The sequence below is a fragment of the Lycium barbarum genome, chromosome 9, assembly GCF_019175385.1.
Source record: "Lycium barbarum isolate Lr01 chromosome 9, ASM1917538v2, whole genome shotgun sequence".
NCBI lineage: Eukaryota > Viridiplantae > Streptophyta > Magnoliopsida > Solanales > Solanaceae > Lycium > Lycium barbarum.
The window spans coordinates 114,717,940-114,734,191 of record NC_083345.1 but is presented as its reverse complement, the minus strand read 5'-3'; the positions used below and the strand labels follow the sequence as shown (position 1 = coordinate 114,734,191).

At 33.6% G+C, this 16,252-nt stretch overlaps 1 protein-coding gene and 1 long non-coding RNA gene across 2 annotated transcripts; one reads left to right on the top strand and one right to left on the bottom strand.

Moving 5' to 3' along the window:
* Positions 1-2,264: 2,264 nt before the first annotated feature.
* On the bottom strand, positions 2,265-7,427 carry LOC132612203 (B3 domain-containing protein REM10-like). Its single transcript, XM_060326522.1, has 5 exons — positions 7,362-7,427; positions 3,248-3,652; positions 2,826-3,150; positions 2,601-2,731; positions 2,265-2,501 (listed from the first exon to the last, which is right to left on the bottom strand). The coding sequence occupies exons 1-5, from the start codon at positions 7,425-7,427 to the stop codon at positions 2,265-2,267; spliced, it is 1,164 nt and encodes a 387-aa protein (XP_060182505.1).
* Positions 7,428-11,034: 3,607 nt separating this feature from the next.
* Positions 11,035-13,402, top strand: LOC132611512 (uncharacterized). Its single transcript, XR_009571702.1, has 3 exons — positions 11,035-11,356; positions 11,779-11,825; positions 13,022-13,402. It is a non-coding gene; the product is annotated as an uncharacterized LOC132611512 (long non-coding RNA).
* Positions 13,403-16,252: the final 2,850 nt, after the last annotated feature.

The following is a 16,252-nucleotide window of genomic DNA, read 5'->3' as shown; positions in this document are numbered from 1 at the left end:
ATGGGGTACGTAGATTGTTCAAAGAAAAAACATTCGGTGATTTTTTTTTTAATCTAAAATCATTAGTGGACATATACATTTATCTGATACTTGTATAGTACCTGTTGAATAGTCGAAATTAGGCAAATTAGCCTAAACACCGCTGTCATAAAAAAGAAACACGAGTTGTTCAAAGCATCCGTTCACTCTCACAACTGGTGCAGTATAATTTGACCTCTTTCATTGCATTCCGGAAGTAAAAAAATTGATGGATTGGCCAAAATTGCTGCTGATGAAGGTGGAAGTTTCACTTATTTTGGAAGTCTTATTTGAGTGTCACTAGGAATTTAAAAATGATGTATTTAAACGCATTCGAGAAAATCATAGAGAGAAAAAAAAATTGACTCTCAAGAATGAATCAAGTTATATAATACGGAAAAGGCTCAAATATGCCATCGAACTATCGGAAATGGCTCATTTATGCCACTCGTCAATAGTTTGGCTCATTTATGCCACTCGTCAATAGTTTGACTCATTTATGTCACTCATCAATAGTTTGATTCATTTATGTCATTACTTGTTATCACAATGACTCATCCATGTCATTTTTCATTAACGTCGGTTTTATAATACAAGATATGACACGTGGCCTCCAACTAGATTATGGTTGTGGGTGGGCAGGGTGTATGGGTCGGATTTTTTCTTAATTTGATATTTAAAATTGGGCTGGTTTAATTAAATATCGTAGACCTCTAATTGAAGACCACGTGTCATATCTTGTATTATAAAACCGACGTTAATGAAAAATGGCATGGATGAGTCATTTTGGTAACGAGTAATGAAATAAATGAATCAAACTATTGATGAATGACCTAAATGAGCCATTTCCTATAGGTCGATGACATAAATGAGCTATTCCCTATAGTTCGATGGCATAAATGAGCCAAACTATTGATGAGTGGCATAAATGAACCATTTCCGATAGTTCGATGGCATATTTGAGCGTTTTCCGTATATAATATAACTAAAAGAAAAAGAGGAACCACAACTTTGATTAGATTCATGGTCAAGAGGATAGCATCCCTAAATTGAAGATCTCAAGTTCAATTCCTTCAAATGTGGAACAAAATGTGTAGTTGGAGAAGATATATTGGCTTTTTAGAATTAGCACGCTATAAGTAATAATATAAATTTCTAATTTTTGGAGCTTTGCATAAATAAAAGAAATGGAGCAGCTAATTTGAAAATTTTGTATTCCATGTATCAACTAATAGCATATATGCTTTCGAATTCCTCTTTCGGTAAAATATGTGTGGCTCATAGGAAACAACCTGAAATAAAAATTCTCACGAACTCTACTTTTTTCTATAATTGAAAAATTCTCGAGCGTCAGTAACACATGATTTAAAGCTTAATAAATAACAAGTTTGGCCATCTACCTTCTACATTTAGAAACACAACTTTAATATGCGGCATGATTCTAACCTCTGATGTGCACCTATTGTATTCTTACCACTAGATAAAAGCTCTAAGTCACGGAAACTCTATTCCTTTTCCTTTTTTTTCCCTTTCTTTTTCTGGTTTGATACACGAAATGTAATTACTACTGAAACATGAAAGGATATATTCAATACAGAAGTAGAACACATAATACAGCGGAAAGTAGTTTTTTCTTAGCAAAATGTAATAAGGATCCAAAAACATTACATCCACTTGCGTCACCAACTGCTTCATATTATCTTGTGATGCTAGGTATCCTTCCCAGAATATTTACCTACAATTTTCGGAACAAAACATAACCAGTTTTGAATCTAAACTTTAGAGATTGAATTGTATAAGGCATTACATAATCATAGAGGTCTAAGATAGACCTTTCATATAGAAAATTTCACAAAGCAATTGTTTGGACATTTTATACATACTCAAATATCAAAATACTATGGACACAATAAAATGAGATTTTTGTTTTGTACATTTTTCGCAAATAATAAGAAATTGACTGCATGTCCCACAAAAATGTTTCATCGGAAGACAAATATAGTCTTTTCACCATCTCAATAGTCGTAAGTTAACAAAGAATTTTAACCATTAACTGTACAATCGACAGAAGAGCTTCAACATTTCGGGTACGTAACTTCAAAAGTTAACATAACATTCAAAAATCTCAGTAAAAATTGTTTCTGGTTCCACAACAGCTCCCATATTCTAACAACACAAGTGACAAAGAGGAAAAACTAACAACACATAGTATGGTCATGAAACTGAAAGAAGATAAAATAAAAGAATTACTCACAATGGAGGTGCACTGTAGGTATTGTGCCATTGTTGGTGAGTTCAAACTTGTATGGATCTCCTACTTGAATACCATTTGCTTTTATGAACTGTCGCCATCCCCTTTTAATTCCAAAGTGAGGGTCCATTCGCCCTAGCCACACTGACCATGATCTCTTTTTTCCATCGACAAGAATCATCTCACATTTATCCATCAAGCCATTTGATTTCACAAAATTCATTGGAAGATACTGCTCAAATTTATAACAATACATAGATTAATACCGCATTATCAAAAAAATGAATACTATTAGTTAAGTTTTGAACTAAAATTTGTTCAAATCACTTACCAAAACAGAGCTTCTGATGGTGTAAGGTTTAATAGTAGATATAAAATGAGGGTTGACATCAGCAGATGTTGAAGCAGCTACTTGTGATTTCGGTGTAGTTGTGCCCGAGGTCTTAAGCCTAAGATCTATTTCTTTAAAGTAAGCAAGAAAAGAAGAATGATACACTGCAATCATAAATAAAATGAATATGTATGCATATGCCAATTATAAGATGAGAAAACTTGCCTTGAAACTTCCTCATGGGAGTTTCTGCATCGGTAACAACATGAAATTTCCATATTGGTGTCTCTCCACTAGTAACAACCTCAAATGTAATATGATCTCCCTCCTTTAAGCAATTATCAGAACTGAATTTGCGCCATCCATCTCCAATATAGACTTGAGTTTTGCAAGAATTTAACCTTAAATTCCACGACCTAATTTGTCTTTCATCTCTTATAATCAAACCGTACTTCTTGTTGGTGATGAGACCGTTTTCATTTGCAAAATGTTTAGGAACGCACTGACATGGTGCATAACCGTTTCCACGCATCATTAAACAGTTCAAATACTTCATATATTCACTTAAAAAAGATAAAATAAGAAAAATGCATGCTTCCTTATGAATATTCGTGAAGAGTTTGGGCGAAATAAGTTTTGAGACTTACCAAGAAGCCTTTCGAAAGGCAATATCGTCTAATGGTGCATTCGAAATGAGATTGACCAAAAAGCTTGTCATGAGTAACACTTTCTTCTTCTTCTTCTTCTTCCTCCTCGTCGTCGTCTTTGTCCTCGTCTTCCTCCTCTTCTTGTGTTTGCATATGCTCTGCATATTCTCTATCACATTGAGTTGAATCAAAGATGGAAACATCAAATTCCATGTCTCCTTCATGTTTGAACACTAAAATATCTCCTATTTGCAAATTAAGCTCCTCTACAAACTCATTCCATTTATCCTCTTCTAATCGACTGCCGTTCAGCTTCACCAGCCACTTTCTATCAGCCCTTCTCAGTATTGCATGTTCAATATGGTCATGTCCCTTCAGATACTTCAAAAAACCTATTGGTATATTCTGCAATACATCATAAAGTAATCAGAGTAGCTAATGACTTCTAATAATCTGCTTACTACCCAATGTAGGATGGAACATTACATGGCACAGATATATTCATGAAAATTTACTAGTAAACTATCAACAAATATCATATTCTGAACTCATCATTGCAAAAGCGCAATGAGTTCAATATGGTAAAAACTTTGGAAGTTGAACCTGTCAAGTTTAAATCCTTTCTTCAAAATGAATCAATATTTTTTCCTGTGATAAATTCCCCATTCACCCTCCTGTACCTTTAGGGGTCATTTGTTGTTGTTTGGTTGTAAATTTAAGTCTAGTACAACTATACTAGTTTTACTTATACACCCTATTCAGTACTACTCTTATACATAGTAAACCGTGACATTAACAATACAAGTACTATTCCTATACTTGTACATCCTGTTCAGTACTATTTAGAAATTATCCGATGCATGTTATTTTTAATACAATAAACCAAACAGTCCATAAGAAATAATGCCAGCATTACTAATCACAACATTACTAATCCCATCATAACTTGTCTTCGAACCAAACGACTCTTGCAATTTACATACATATACACACCATAATGTAAAAGAAAAATTACAGATCACGTCACCTAATGATAAAGGAGAACTGATAGTGTGATAATCTTTATACTATTAGTGTATGTAAATTAAACTCAAGAATATGTAAAAAACTTTATACTATCAGTGTATTCAAGTAAAACTCAAGAATATGTAAAAAATTTATACTATCAGTGTATGCAACTTAAATTCAAGAATATGTTAAAAAAAAATTATAATACCAGTGTATGTAAGTAAAACTCAAGAATATGTTTTAAAAAAAAAATTATTCGTATGTAAGTAAAACTCAAGAATATGTTTTAAAAAAAAAATTATTCGTATGTAAGTAAAAAAAAAATTATTCGTATGTAAGTAAAACTCAAGAATATGTTTTAAAAAAAAAATTATTCGTATGTAAGTAAAACTCAAGAATATGTAAAAAAATAAATAAATATACTATCAGTGTGTGTAAGTAAAATTCAAGAATATGTAAAAACTTTTTACTGTCAATGTATGCAAGTTAAATTCAAGAATATGTAAAAAAAATTATACTATCAGTGTATGCAAGTTAAACTCAAGAATATGCAAAAAAAATTATACTATCAGTGTATTTAAGTAAAACTCAAGAATATGTAAAAGCTTTTTTCTATCAGTGTATGCAAGTTAAGCTCAAGAATATGTAAAAAAATAAATAAATTAATATTAACAGTGTATGTAAGTTAAACTCACCAGTCCATGCTTGAAGCCAGGTAAAATGGGTTTGAAGAAGTGAGGTTTCTTAGGAGGGACTTTCATGGCGGACAAAAAATAAGTACTACTACTATTAGTGTTGAAAAAAGTAGTAGTTTGGCTTGTGCTTTGATATGTATAATAATTGAAGGTTTGAAGTTTATGTAGTTAAAAATTTAATGCTAAATTCTAAATAGCGACGATTCATATGTCTAATACTCTTGACATTTAATTGTGCACTTCAAATCAGCCAATTCTAAGAGTGGGATTATGTCATTAATGTTACATATTTGCACCATTCACATCACCTAAAATATGCACGGCCATGTAAAACTATTCATTACTGGTTAACGTTTTATCTTCCTTCATGTGATGTTCCCAAAGCAATGCTATTCTTTATTTGCTTTCTTCTTGTTTTGAACTTTGAATTGTTTGATCTCTATAATTTCACATGTGAAGGGTTGTTTCTTGATTTCATCCGGTAATTATAACTTAATTATTTTTAAATAAGAGTAGTAGATAAATAATTTTTTTCCGTTATACCCATAGTATTAATTACTCATTTTCAAAATATATTTTTCAAATCCATTAAAACATGCACCAATTAATATGGGTATCATGGTAAATTCTGCACTTCATTTATTATTTCTTAATTGGTGTGCAAAGTCCATAGTGGACAAGTAAAACTGAACTAAGGGAGTAACTTGTAAGGAATCTGCTAAAAGTTAAAACTAAAAAAATAGGTAATGACACATAAAAAATAATTATAAATAATTTTATTTAATTAGTACTGCCGATGTTCAATTTATGTTAACACATTTGACCGGGCATAGAGTTTAAGAAAGGAGAAGACTTTTAAACTTATGGTGTTAAATGAGTCACATATATTTTGTGTGGCTATAAATAATTGCATAAAGGCAAATAGTTTCTAAATATAGAAAGGGGTCATTCTTTTTGGCACGGACTAATAAGGAAATATGTTCACATAAATTGATACGGAGGGATTATTAATTAACAATCTAGAATAAATAACAAATAACCTATTATGACATGTTAAATAATACTAATGGGATATAAAAAAATAAACCACCTAGAAGAATGCATTTCAACCACTAGTTTAAGTTAAAAAGAACATTAATATTCGTTCGGTTTCATTAATGTGGCGGAATTCGAAATACGAAAGTTAAAATACTTATTTTTTTGTGAATTTCAGATATAAATATTTTCAAGTGGTTTGATTTGGTTTTTACATATGTCATCAGGAGCATTGATGTTACATATTTACATACACCAGTCCGTTCACCTAAAATAGGCAAGGCAATATAATGTAAAAATTACCGTTTGTCGTATCCGATGCAACTTATATTAGACTGAATTCGCTACTGTGAAATTCTGGATTTGTCACTTATGATCAGAGTAGTGCATGTGTTGCATGCATTGCAATTCTTTGGCTTTGGTTAATATCATTAATTAGACATGAGAGGGTACTATGGGGTACGTAGATTGTTCAAAATAAAAGGTGTGGCCAAAATTGCTCCTACTGAAGGTAGAAGTTTCACTTATTAATTTTGATAGTTTTATTTGTGTGTCATTAGGAATTTAAAATTGGATTATTTAAACGAATTCGAGAAAATCATAGAGAGAGAGAAAAAATGTTTGACTCTCAAGAATGAATGATGTCATATAACAAAAAAAAAAAAAAAAGAGGAACTGCAACTTTTATTAGATTCATGGTCAAGAGGATAGCAATATCCCTAATTAAATTGAAGATCTCAAGTTCAGTTCCTTCAATGATGGAACAGTATGAATAGTTGTAATCGATATATTGGCCTTCAATGATGGAACAGTATGAATGGTGCATTCAATCTCGTTTTGAATGCACCATTAGAAAATATTGCCTTCCCAGAGGCTTCTCGGTAAGTCTCAAAACTTATATCGCCCCAACTCTTCATGAATATTCATGAGGAAGCTTGTGCACCATTTTTCTCTATCACATTGAGTTGAATCAAAGATGGAAACATCAAATTCCATGTCTCCTTCATGTTTGAGCACTACAATATCTCCCATTTCCAAATTAAGCTCCTCTACAAACTCTTTCCAATTAGATGGCCGTTCACCTTCACCAGCCACTTTTTATCAGCCCTTCTCAGTATTGCATGTTCATACTGATCATGTCCCTTCAGATACTTCAAGAAACCTATTGGAATTTTCTGCAATACAACAATATGTATAGTTTAAAAATAGTCTTGTCCCAGATATAAATACTTAGTGGAGTACTATTTTCTACCAATTAATCAATAAGAGAATATTCATCTAGATTATGCTTTTGATCTTCAGCTACTTCTCTAGATCTATATCAGTACATATAGCAGATACATAAAGAAGGATGAAATAATTTAAGCATTACTTACAAGGCCATTCTTGAAACCTGGCAGAATGGGTTTGAAAAAGTGAGATTTCTTTGGTGGGATTTCCATAGAAACCAAGAAGAAGTATTTACTGGAGAAAATGTCTTCCTTCTTTTTGGTTGATATAAATGAAAGAATCCAGGGTAAACTATATATAGTTGCAAGGAAACTTAGAAAGTTACTAATGATGGAATTAGAATGTAGGTGGCTTTTCATATTCAGGGACTGTAATCCAATACTAATAAATGATGGTGCACTTCCATCTGGCAATTGATCTCATACTTTTGTCACAACCAGATTTAGAATTTTAAATTTGGGAGTTTTGAATTCTAGAAAAGAACATTTATTGAATTTTTGAATAAATTATATATATATTAAGTAGATTTCTTAGTATAAATATAACATTTTGTCAAAGCTGTTGAATTCTACCGAATTCGTAGCTAGAACTGTAGCTCCGCCTCTTATTTACGTAACGTTGCAGATACAACGTACTCCGAGCACAAATGTACAGGGCGTATGATCAGTGATCAGCTTATTTCATCCCGCAATGAGCCAACTACTTCAAGTTCTGTGGTCGCCAAATATTTCTATGTACTTATTTCTATTCAGAATTTTCGAGCTAGGCTTAAATTAACTCTTATATCCTCTTATGATTTTACTGTTTGGATTATACTTGTCACGCTAATTTTGTACCCTAAGTTTGCATTTTCAGTTTATGTTATATTATGTCATGCAGACTACGTTGAACTACCGTTTATATGCTTGGATTTGAATGTGAAAGTCTAAAAGAAATTCATTCGATAAGAGGTTGTCAGGTACCGATCATGAATCTTGAGGTCGTGAATCATGATATGCTTGAATTTGCATACAAGTGGCGCTTGAAAAACTAGTGAAAACCATATTCTTACAAAAATAATAAAAGGTGTTAGGATCGAAATAACCAAATATCATGTGAAAGTTAATAAAGTAAATATTTGAAGACAAATAAATAAGACAAAGATAATCTAATAAAAGCGACATAATAAATAAACATGGTTTAGTAAATTGATCTTACATATGAGCGAAAAAATTTCATTGATATAAGCAAGGTAAATAACTTGACTCCCAAAAGTTTATCTACGGAGAATAATCAAACTTTAATGATAAACTGAATGTAACGTAACCTCAGTAACAACACGTGTGATTCAATAAACAGTACAATCCGAGGACTTTAGTAATTCATTAGGGTTAGAGTGTTATTCAAAGATGAATTCAAAATTTAAAGTTTATAGATTTTTAAAATATTTTAAACTAATAGTATATAATTATAACTTGATTTATAAATATTTAAATTTTTAATATATGTTACGGTTCATGTGAACTTATAATTATAAGCTTGCTCCGCCCCCCCGATAAGAGACTTTGATTAAATTATAAGGGATAATTTCAGAGACCTTCCCTCAGGTTTTGCTTCGTTTCACTGACATCCCCTGAAGTTTGTCTTCGTTTCACTGACCTCCCTTGTGATTTATGATATTACAGTGCTACCTCCCATAGCTTAACTTTTTTTGTAACGATTCTCTTAATCTATTTTATTATTAATGTAAAAAAAATTAGAAACTGACTGATTTTCCCTTTCCTAACATTAAATTTTTGATTAATTAATTTTAAATCTCCTTTAACAAAAAATTTAAGAGTAGAAACCTAATTTTCTTCTTTTTGGAAATCCTCCTCATTTTTTTCCGCAAACAAATGCTTGCATCATCCATGTTCTTCTTCTCTTTTAGTCTTCTACATAAACCACTTTTAAGGGAATCGAATTGGTTGATAACCAAGTCAAAATATTACTCCATAAAGTTTAATTTTACCGGCACTACTAATTAAAAGAAGAAACCACATCGGTTCCTGCAGAAATAACAAATTAAAATCTAACCTCACCTTCAACAAGAAAAAAATTAACAAAAAGAAAAGAAAATATTAGAATGCAAGTCTTCCTCGTTAAAATTCATCCTTCTTCTATGGCAATTAGATCGTTGAAGAAGTTTGAGAGATAATCTTTATAGGCATTTATTTGATTTTGTTTTAATCAGTAATTGGGCTATTTTGACTTAAAAAGAATTAATTACATGATACTTGTTGAAGTTTAACAATATTTTTAAAATAAAATATGTTTACAAGATTAATTAAATAAACGTCTATTAGAAGGGCAAATAAGTCAGTTTGTAATTTTTTATATTATTAATAAATATATTAAGTGAATCGTTTCAAAAAAATTAAAATAAGGAAGATAACTATAATCTCGTAAACCACAAAAGAGATTAGTAAAATGGAGTTAAATTTGAGGGAAGATCTCTGAAATCTATATATAATATAAAGTTAGGCTATAGAAAGATGATGTGACACCTCTCTTTGGCCAAAAATCAAAGTTTTTTTTTTTTTTTTTTTTTTTTTTTTGGGGATTTTTCTCATTTTTTCAATTATTTCATTAATTTTAGAAAGTCATTTTCATAACTCACACCTCTTCACCTTCATAACTTCCACTCTAAATTAAGAATATACATTACTCACATTAAATCACCTTAATTATAAGAAAAGTTACCTCCTTTCCTCTTCTTTGTAGCTATTTAATTTGTAGAAAATGAGCATTGAAAACAGAAAAACTCTCAAGCGAGCAGAGAATTGTCTGATGCCTTTGGTAACATTCTTTTCAGTTTTTTCTAATTTCCTCTTAGTTATCCTTTTTCGGGACTTTCATAGTAGATGTTACATCCCGCGTTTTCACAAGTTGTAAAGCGTACAAGTTCAATGACATTAGTAACGAAATAAGTTTGATGAATTTTGAAACTATTATATATGGTCTTGATATGGTATTTTAATAACAAAAGTTTTGGAAGCTTATGTATTTCAAAGAAATATTAAAATATTAGTATATGAGATTATGTCTTATGATTTTACTTTTTATATTAAAATAATTGGAGGGGTGGCATATCATCCACGTTACCACATGGATTTTGGACATGTATTAGACATCATTACTACCTATTCATTCTTTATAATTAAGAAATTTGGCCAGTAATAATATTTTTTCTGATAAGTTTCCATCTGATCCCATAACATCCCGTATTTTTGGATGAAGAAATTAAACCGTCCAACATGAGCGATTTTATCGAGGCCGTAGGATTTGGTCATACTTAAGCATGAAAATCAAGAACTAGGTGTATACAAGGGATTTAGTCCCGAAATGATTTAAGACGTAGAATTGTGGTGACGGTGATTGGAAATAATATTTTATGTGTGACAAGTGAGGCTATGAATTAGTGATATACCACATGATTACGATAATGAGTATATAAAGGATATCCAAAAATAATTTATTATTTAACTAAATTGAGTGCAAAAATTAATTATGTGTATTTGATTAAATGTTGGATTGTAGTGAGATAAAGAAATAAATTAAGTTAATGACATGGTGGTGAGTGGGACACCAATCCACGCGTGCTCTTGACTAGTGGGGCAGCTGGTACATTAATATATGCATAGGCATGCATGATTAATATTTGGTGGCACCCTTAGATTACGTATAAGTGGATAAAAAAAAAGGTGACATGTGTGATTAATCACAAAAGTGATATGAGGTTCTTTTCCTCAATCAATAAGTACAGACAAAGATATACATACAAAAAAAAAACTAATTTAATTCTTAAGGGATGAGTAATATAAGGGACACATGTCTTCTTATATATCAATTAGACTAAATATTTCCAACACCCATTTTCATTGATTTTGACGACAAGTCATTGAGAGAATTAAACGTTGGCACTTGACAGTAGCTATTTTCTTATGCTGGGAGCAATTTCCAAACGTAACCAGAAAAAAAAAAAATCTCAAGAACTTATGCAGCAACGTTTCATACTTATTTTATGAAAGCAAATATAGTTCTTGTTCAAATATCTAACAGAAGCAAGATTGTTCTTGGCAAGTTCAAGTGAAAAGGGTGGTTGATAGATTCATCAATTAAGGTAATATTTTCTCGTTTTATGACGTAATTTGTTAATTGTATTGTAATGGAATTATTAGAATTGGATTGGACGAAATTGAAATTAAGAAAACGCATGAAATCGGTGTTATAGGATATTATGGGCTGAAATGAATTTAGAGAAGTTGTTGGGTTGTTGGAATTGTTATGGGCTGGATTGTAAGAATTTTATATGTATATCTCGGTTGTTGGTATTTCTGTGTTAACAGAAGAATAATTGAAAATTCGGGTTAGGCGAATATACAGGGGAAATGCTGCCCGATTTTCGTTAAGTCCTTAATAAGAGAAAACCCTTTAACGAGAAAGTATAAGTTAAGAAAAAATGAGTTCTATAAGCGATGGGCTACGAATTTACGAACTAGAAAGTACAGTTACTAACGATAGCATTACTTTTATATTAAATAGGCTAAAGGGGTGACAAAGCGAACGAGATTACGAATAACATTCATCAGGTATGTAAAGTTATCCCATTTCTTCTTTTGGCATGTCCTAGATATACTAGGTTGGATATGAACCTCGGGGACAACTCCATTCTCCGGAATCCGCACCTAAAGTTTCCCCTTTTTCATTCAGTAGAATTGAATTAGAAATTGTGTAAAATATTGGAAAAACTTCCTAAACATCTAGAACTGGCATAAATATGACCCGACTACCTTAAAACCCTCACAAGTGACGTCATGAAATATAATGTACGTAAATTTGGTACGCCGCCTCATTTGACCCGAGGTGGGCCCATTGTTCCCGGATTTTCCCTATTGCTCCGTTTGACTTATTTTGGAGTAGAATCCAAAGGAAACTTTTGATCCTCGTTCCGATTATCAAACGATAAGTACTGTACCATTCTAATGGAAACATGTATATGTATATAAAACATGTATATGTATATAAATATGTATATGTATATAAGATATGTATATGAACATGGGATAGGGGGAAGGGATACATGGGGGAATGGGAAGGGAAACATGTTTCATTGCCACCTGGTCAGCTGGCTTATCATCCTGGACGCGGGATGCCCGGACGCGGGATATATGGGCGAGCCGGTATTTCGGCGCTATGTGGGCGAGCCGACATTGTTCGGTGCTATGCTATGACATGACCTGATATGCTATGATATGATATGCTATGACATGACCTGATATGCTATGATATGATATGCTATGACATGACCTGATATGCTATGATATGATACGCTATGACATGCTATGCTATGATATGATACGCTATGACATGATATGCTATGACATGATACGCTATGACACGCTATGCTATGACATGATACGCTATGACACGCTATGCTATGACATAATATACTATGATATGATATGCTACGACATGATATGATACGACACGCTATGAGATGATAGGATATAATATGATAAAACATGACATGATATAAACCCTATTTTCTATGCCTATGAAAAAGGAACGTTTTAAAAAGGGAAAGACAAGCATGCACGGTATCCGGCCTAAAAGGGGCGTTCCTACGTACAGGTCACTTTCTAGCCTCATTATATGTCCTACGACCTCATGATATTGTTAATCGTACTCTATGTTCCTGCTTGTATTATCTTTTATGCCTTACATACTCGGTACACTATTTGTACTGACGTCCCTTCTTGTAAACGCTGTGTTTCATGCCGCGCAGGTCAGCAGGTAGACGGACCTGATTCCTAGGAGTTCTATCAGCAGTAAGTGGCAGCGCTCCAGTTATCCCGGAGCCTCAGTCCCTTGGTAGTATTTTGTGTATATATTCGGGCACGGCAGTACTCGGCCCTTCCTATGTATATGTGTACTATGTTTAGAGGCTCGTAGACAGATATGTACAGTCAGATGTTTTGTACTTTTGTTGTCCTCGTCGTTGTATAACGTGCTAGCAAAGTTTATAAGTCCATGTTTACAATTATGCCATTAATGTTAGCGTTAAGCAACAAAAAAAAAGAGAAAAAAAAATACGGTATAGTCTATACGGCCCACCTAGTAGTAAAAGTATGATATGAGATAAGGGGTGCTCAGTACAAGTATCGGGTACCCGTCGCGGCCCCTAGTTGAGTCGTGACAGTAGAAACATTCTTTTCCCTTATATTTCTTTTGAGTTTTTTATTTCCATTTTTTCCAATCCTTTAGTCATCCACAATATGAAAGAGAGAGTATGTGTTTTTCTATTTTCTTGGCCATCAAGGATAAAGCTGTCATGCCCCGAATCATGGTCTGGGCGTAACACGACACTCGGTGCCTGACTGCATGTGACCGAGCGAACCACATGACTTGCTGAATCATCATGAGGCATACATGAGCGGAAATACAGCGTGAAGTGCATGATGAGCTTTTATAAAACATAGTAAGTCATAATATTAAACATAAGTACTTGGTTAAGTCATGAATGCGGATAATATCATAAATGAGCCGAACCGGCTAACAAACTCTGGAAGTCTAACATGACACTTGTCCTGTCTATGAAACCTCTAACGTGAGTTTGAAACACGTAACATACTTGCTGGGACAAGGCCCCCAACATACCTTTAGATGCAAAACTAAATAAGGAAAGACAATGTCTAAACCCCGAATGAGATGAGGCTCACCAATAAGCTGGTACGTGCATCTCCTAATGAGCAGAGGCGTCGTCCTGTAAATCCGTACCTGCATCGTGAAATGCAGGCCCTCGGGCAATAAAGGGGAAGTCAGCACATCGAATGTACTGGTATATATGTAAAGCAACTGAAAGATGGTATAATTGGGACATGGAATAACATGATAAGAACTGAAACTGAAAACCTGGACATGAACATGAGCATGAGCATGGGTATATATATAACATAAGTAAAACATGATAAGTAGGGAGAGCATTTCATAAACCGACAACATGATATCACCACATGGATACGTGGAGTCTGGTACCTCGCCGGACCAGCAGAGCCCCCATACCTTGCCAGGGTATAAGGTGGTAACGGTGCCTGATGGATCCATTCAGTGTAAAATTAAGGAATCGACCTAACTGGGCGGAGCGATCCTTGTCCTACGGTGGCTATTTAGTTTCAGGCTATCTGAGCCTTCTCGGTAACTCGTGTAACTCCCAAAAATATGAACATGATATAATTGGCTAAGAAGCCCATGATTTTCGTGAATTAACTTGTACTTGACTTGTAATCATGATTTCACGAAATAACTTGTAAACATGGTTTCATGAAATAGCTTGTATTTAGCATGTATGTATCTTGTATCATGGCATGAAAGTAATTATATAATATAGTTGCATGAAAACTTGTAGACATGTAGGATATTCATGAAATAATCATTCTTAGTTAAAAATATGCATGCAAGAACCCATGGAATACAAGATATGGGTTTTCATGGATTACGGACTGATTCTCAATAATCATATGGAGTTATTAAGAACACAATGATAGAATAATAGAAATTCATACATAATCTATTCATGGACATGGACCTAGGGTTGTCATGAACATGGCGTAGAAACCCTAGTTTTAGTAGAGAATCATAATTTATGGATTATGAGGCGTGGGGAAGAACAATGATGTTCCCACACATAGATAGTAACTCTACATACCTGGTAATGCTCCAAACTTGAATTAAAGATTTTTAACTTTGAAGAAAATTTCCAAAATCTTGAATTCTTGAACCTTGAGATGGGTTTTCTTGAAAACCCTAGTTTAGGAACAATGATTTCTTGCTTAGATTATTAAAATATATGTTAGAATTGAGTTGGAAGGGTTTGGATTGACTTACCTTGATGTTTTCGATTGTTGCTAGGGCTTGGAACTGTGAATCATGAAATAAAAGAACTGAAGGCTTGAATTTATACAAAAGTGAGGCGGAAGTTATATGGACATATTATACGGTCCACATAAAGTTATACGGTCCGTATAATATGACCATATTTTATCATGGCTGAAAACAGAACATCGATTTGAAGTTTCATGAAGTACGGACGAGTTATACGGTCCGTATAAAATTATATGGGCCGTATAACAAGTTCGTATAACATGACCAGTGAACGGACTGCTCTGTAATCCTTCGGTAAAATGGCCATAACTTTTTGTACAGATGTCCCCTTGACCCCCACAATATACCGCTGGAAAGGTATTTCAAAGGGTTACAATTTCATTTAGGAAGTTTTCCCAAATTCCTAATTAATAAAGGGGTTATGGTCGTTGGAAGTAAGACCTTCTACAAACTCACTTGCAAACATGTCCCGTAGAGTGGCTTCCAACTTTGCTTTGCCCAAAGACATTTCTTATGACTTGATTAGTTTTCAAAACACTTCCTATAACCCTCATATTGGTTCCATTATATTATCATCTTATGAGTCAAACCTTCGCCCGAAGCTACGAGGTGTTACAAAAGCCTGGTAACTTTTCAAAGTTGCAATAACTATAGAGGTATCAAGCTGCTAAGTCACACTATGAAAGTGTGGGAAAGGGTGGTAGAGATGAGGGTGAGGAGACGCGTGTCCAATTCAGAGAACCAGTTCGGATTCATGCCGGGGCGCTCGACTACAGAAGCCATTCATCTTGTGAGGCGACTAGTGGAGCAGTGTGATAAGAAGGTGCCACCAAAGCTTAAAGGCAAGTTCTACAAAGTGGTAGTGAGACCGATTTTATTGTACGGGGCGGCGCACGTCCAGAAGATAAAAGTTGCGAAAATGAAAATGTTGCGATGGATGTGTGGGCACACCAGGCAAGATAGGTTAGGAATGAAGATATCCGAGATATGGTGGGAGTGGCATCAGTGGAGGACAAGATGCGGGAAGCGCGACTGAGATGGTTTGGGCATGTGAAGAGGAGAGACACAGATGCCCCAGTGCGGAGGTGTGAAAGGTTGGCTATGGACGGTTTCAGAAGAAGTAGAGGTAGGCCGA

Bases quoted from the DNA above. Each gene is read 5' to 3' on its own strand.
- LOC132612203 (XM_060326522.1), bottom strand. From the start codon at position 7,427: ATGGAAATCCCACCAAAGAAATCTCACTTTTTCAAACCCATTCTGCCA. The intron at 3,653-7,361 runs GTAAGTAATGCT...GATGTATTGCAG, and splicing joins CAGGTTTCAAGAATGGCCTT to AATATACCAATAGGTTTTTT. The intron at 3,151-3,247 runs GTAAGTCTCAAA...GAATATATGAAG, and splicing joins GCCTTTCGAAAGGCTTCTTG to TATTTGAACTGTTTAATGAT.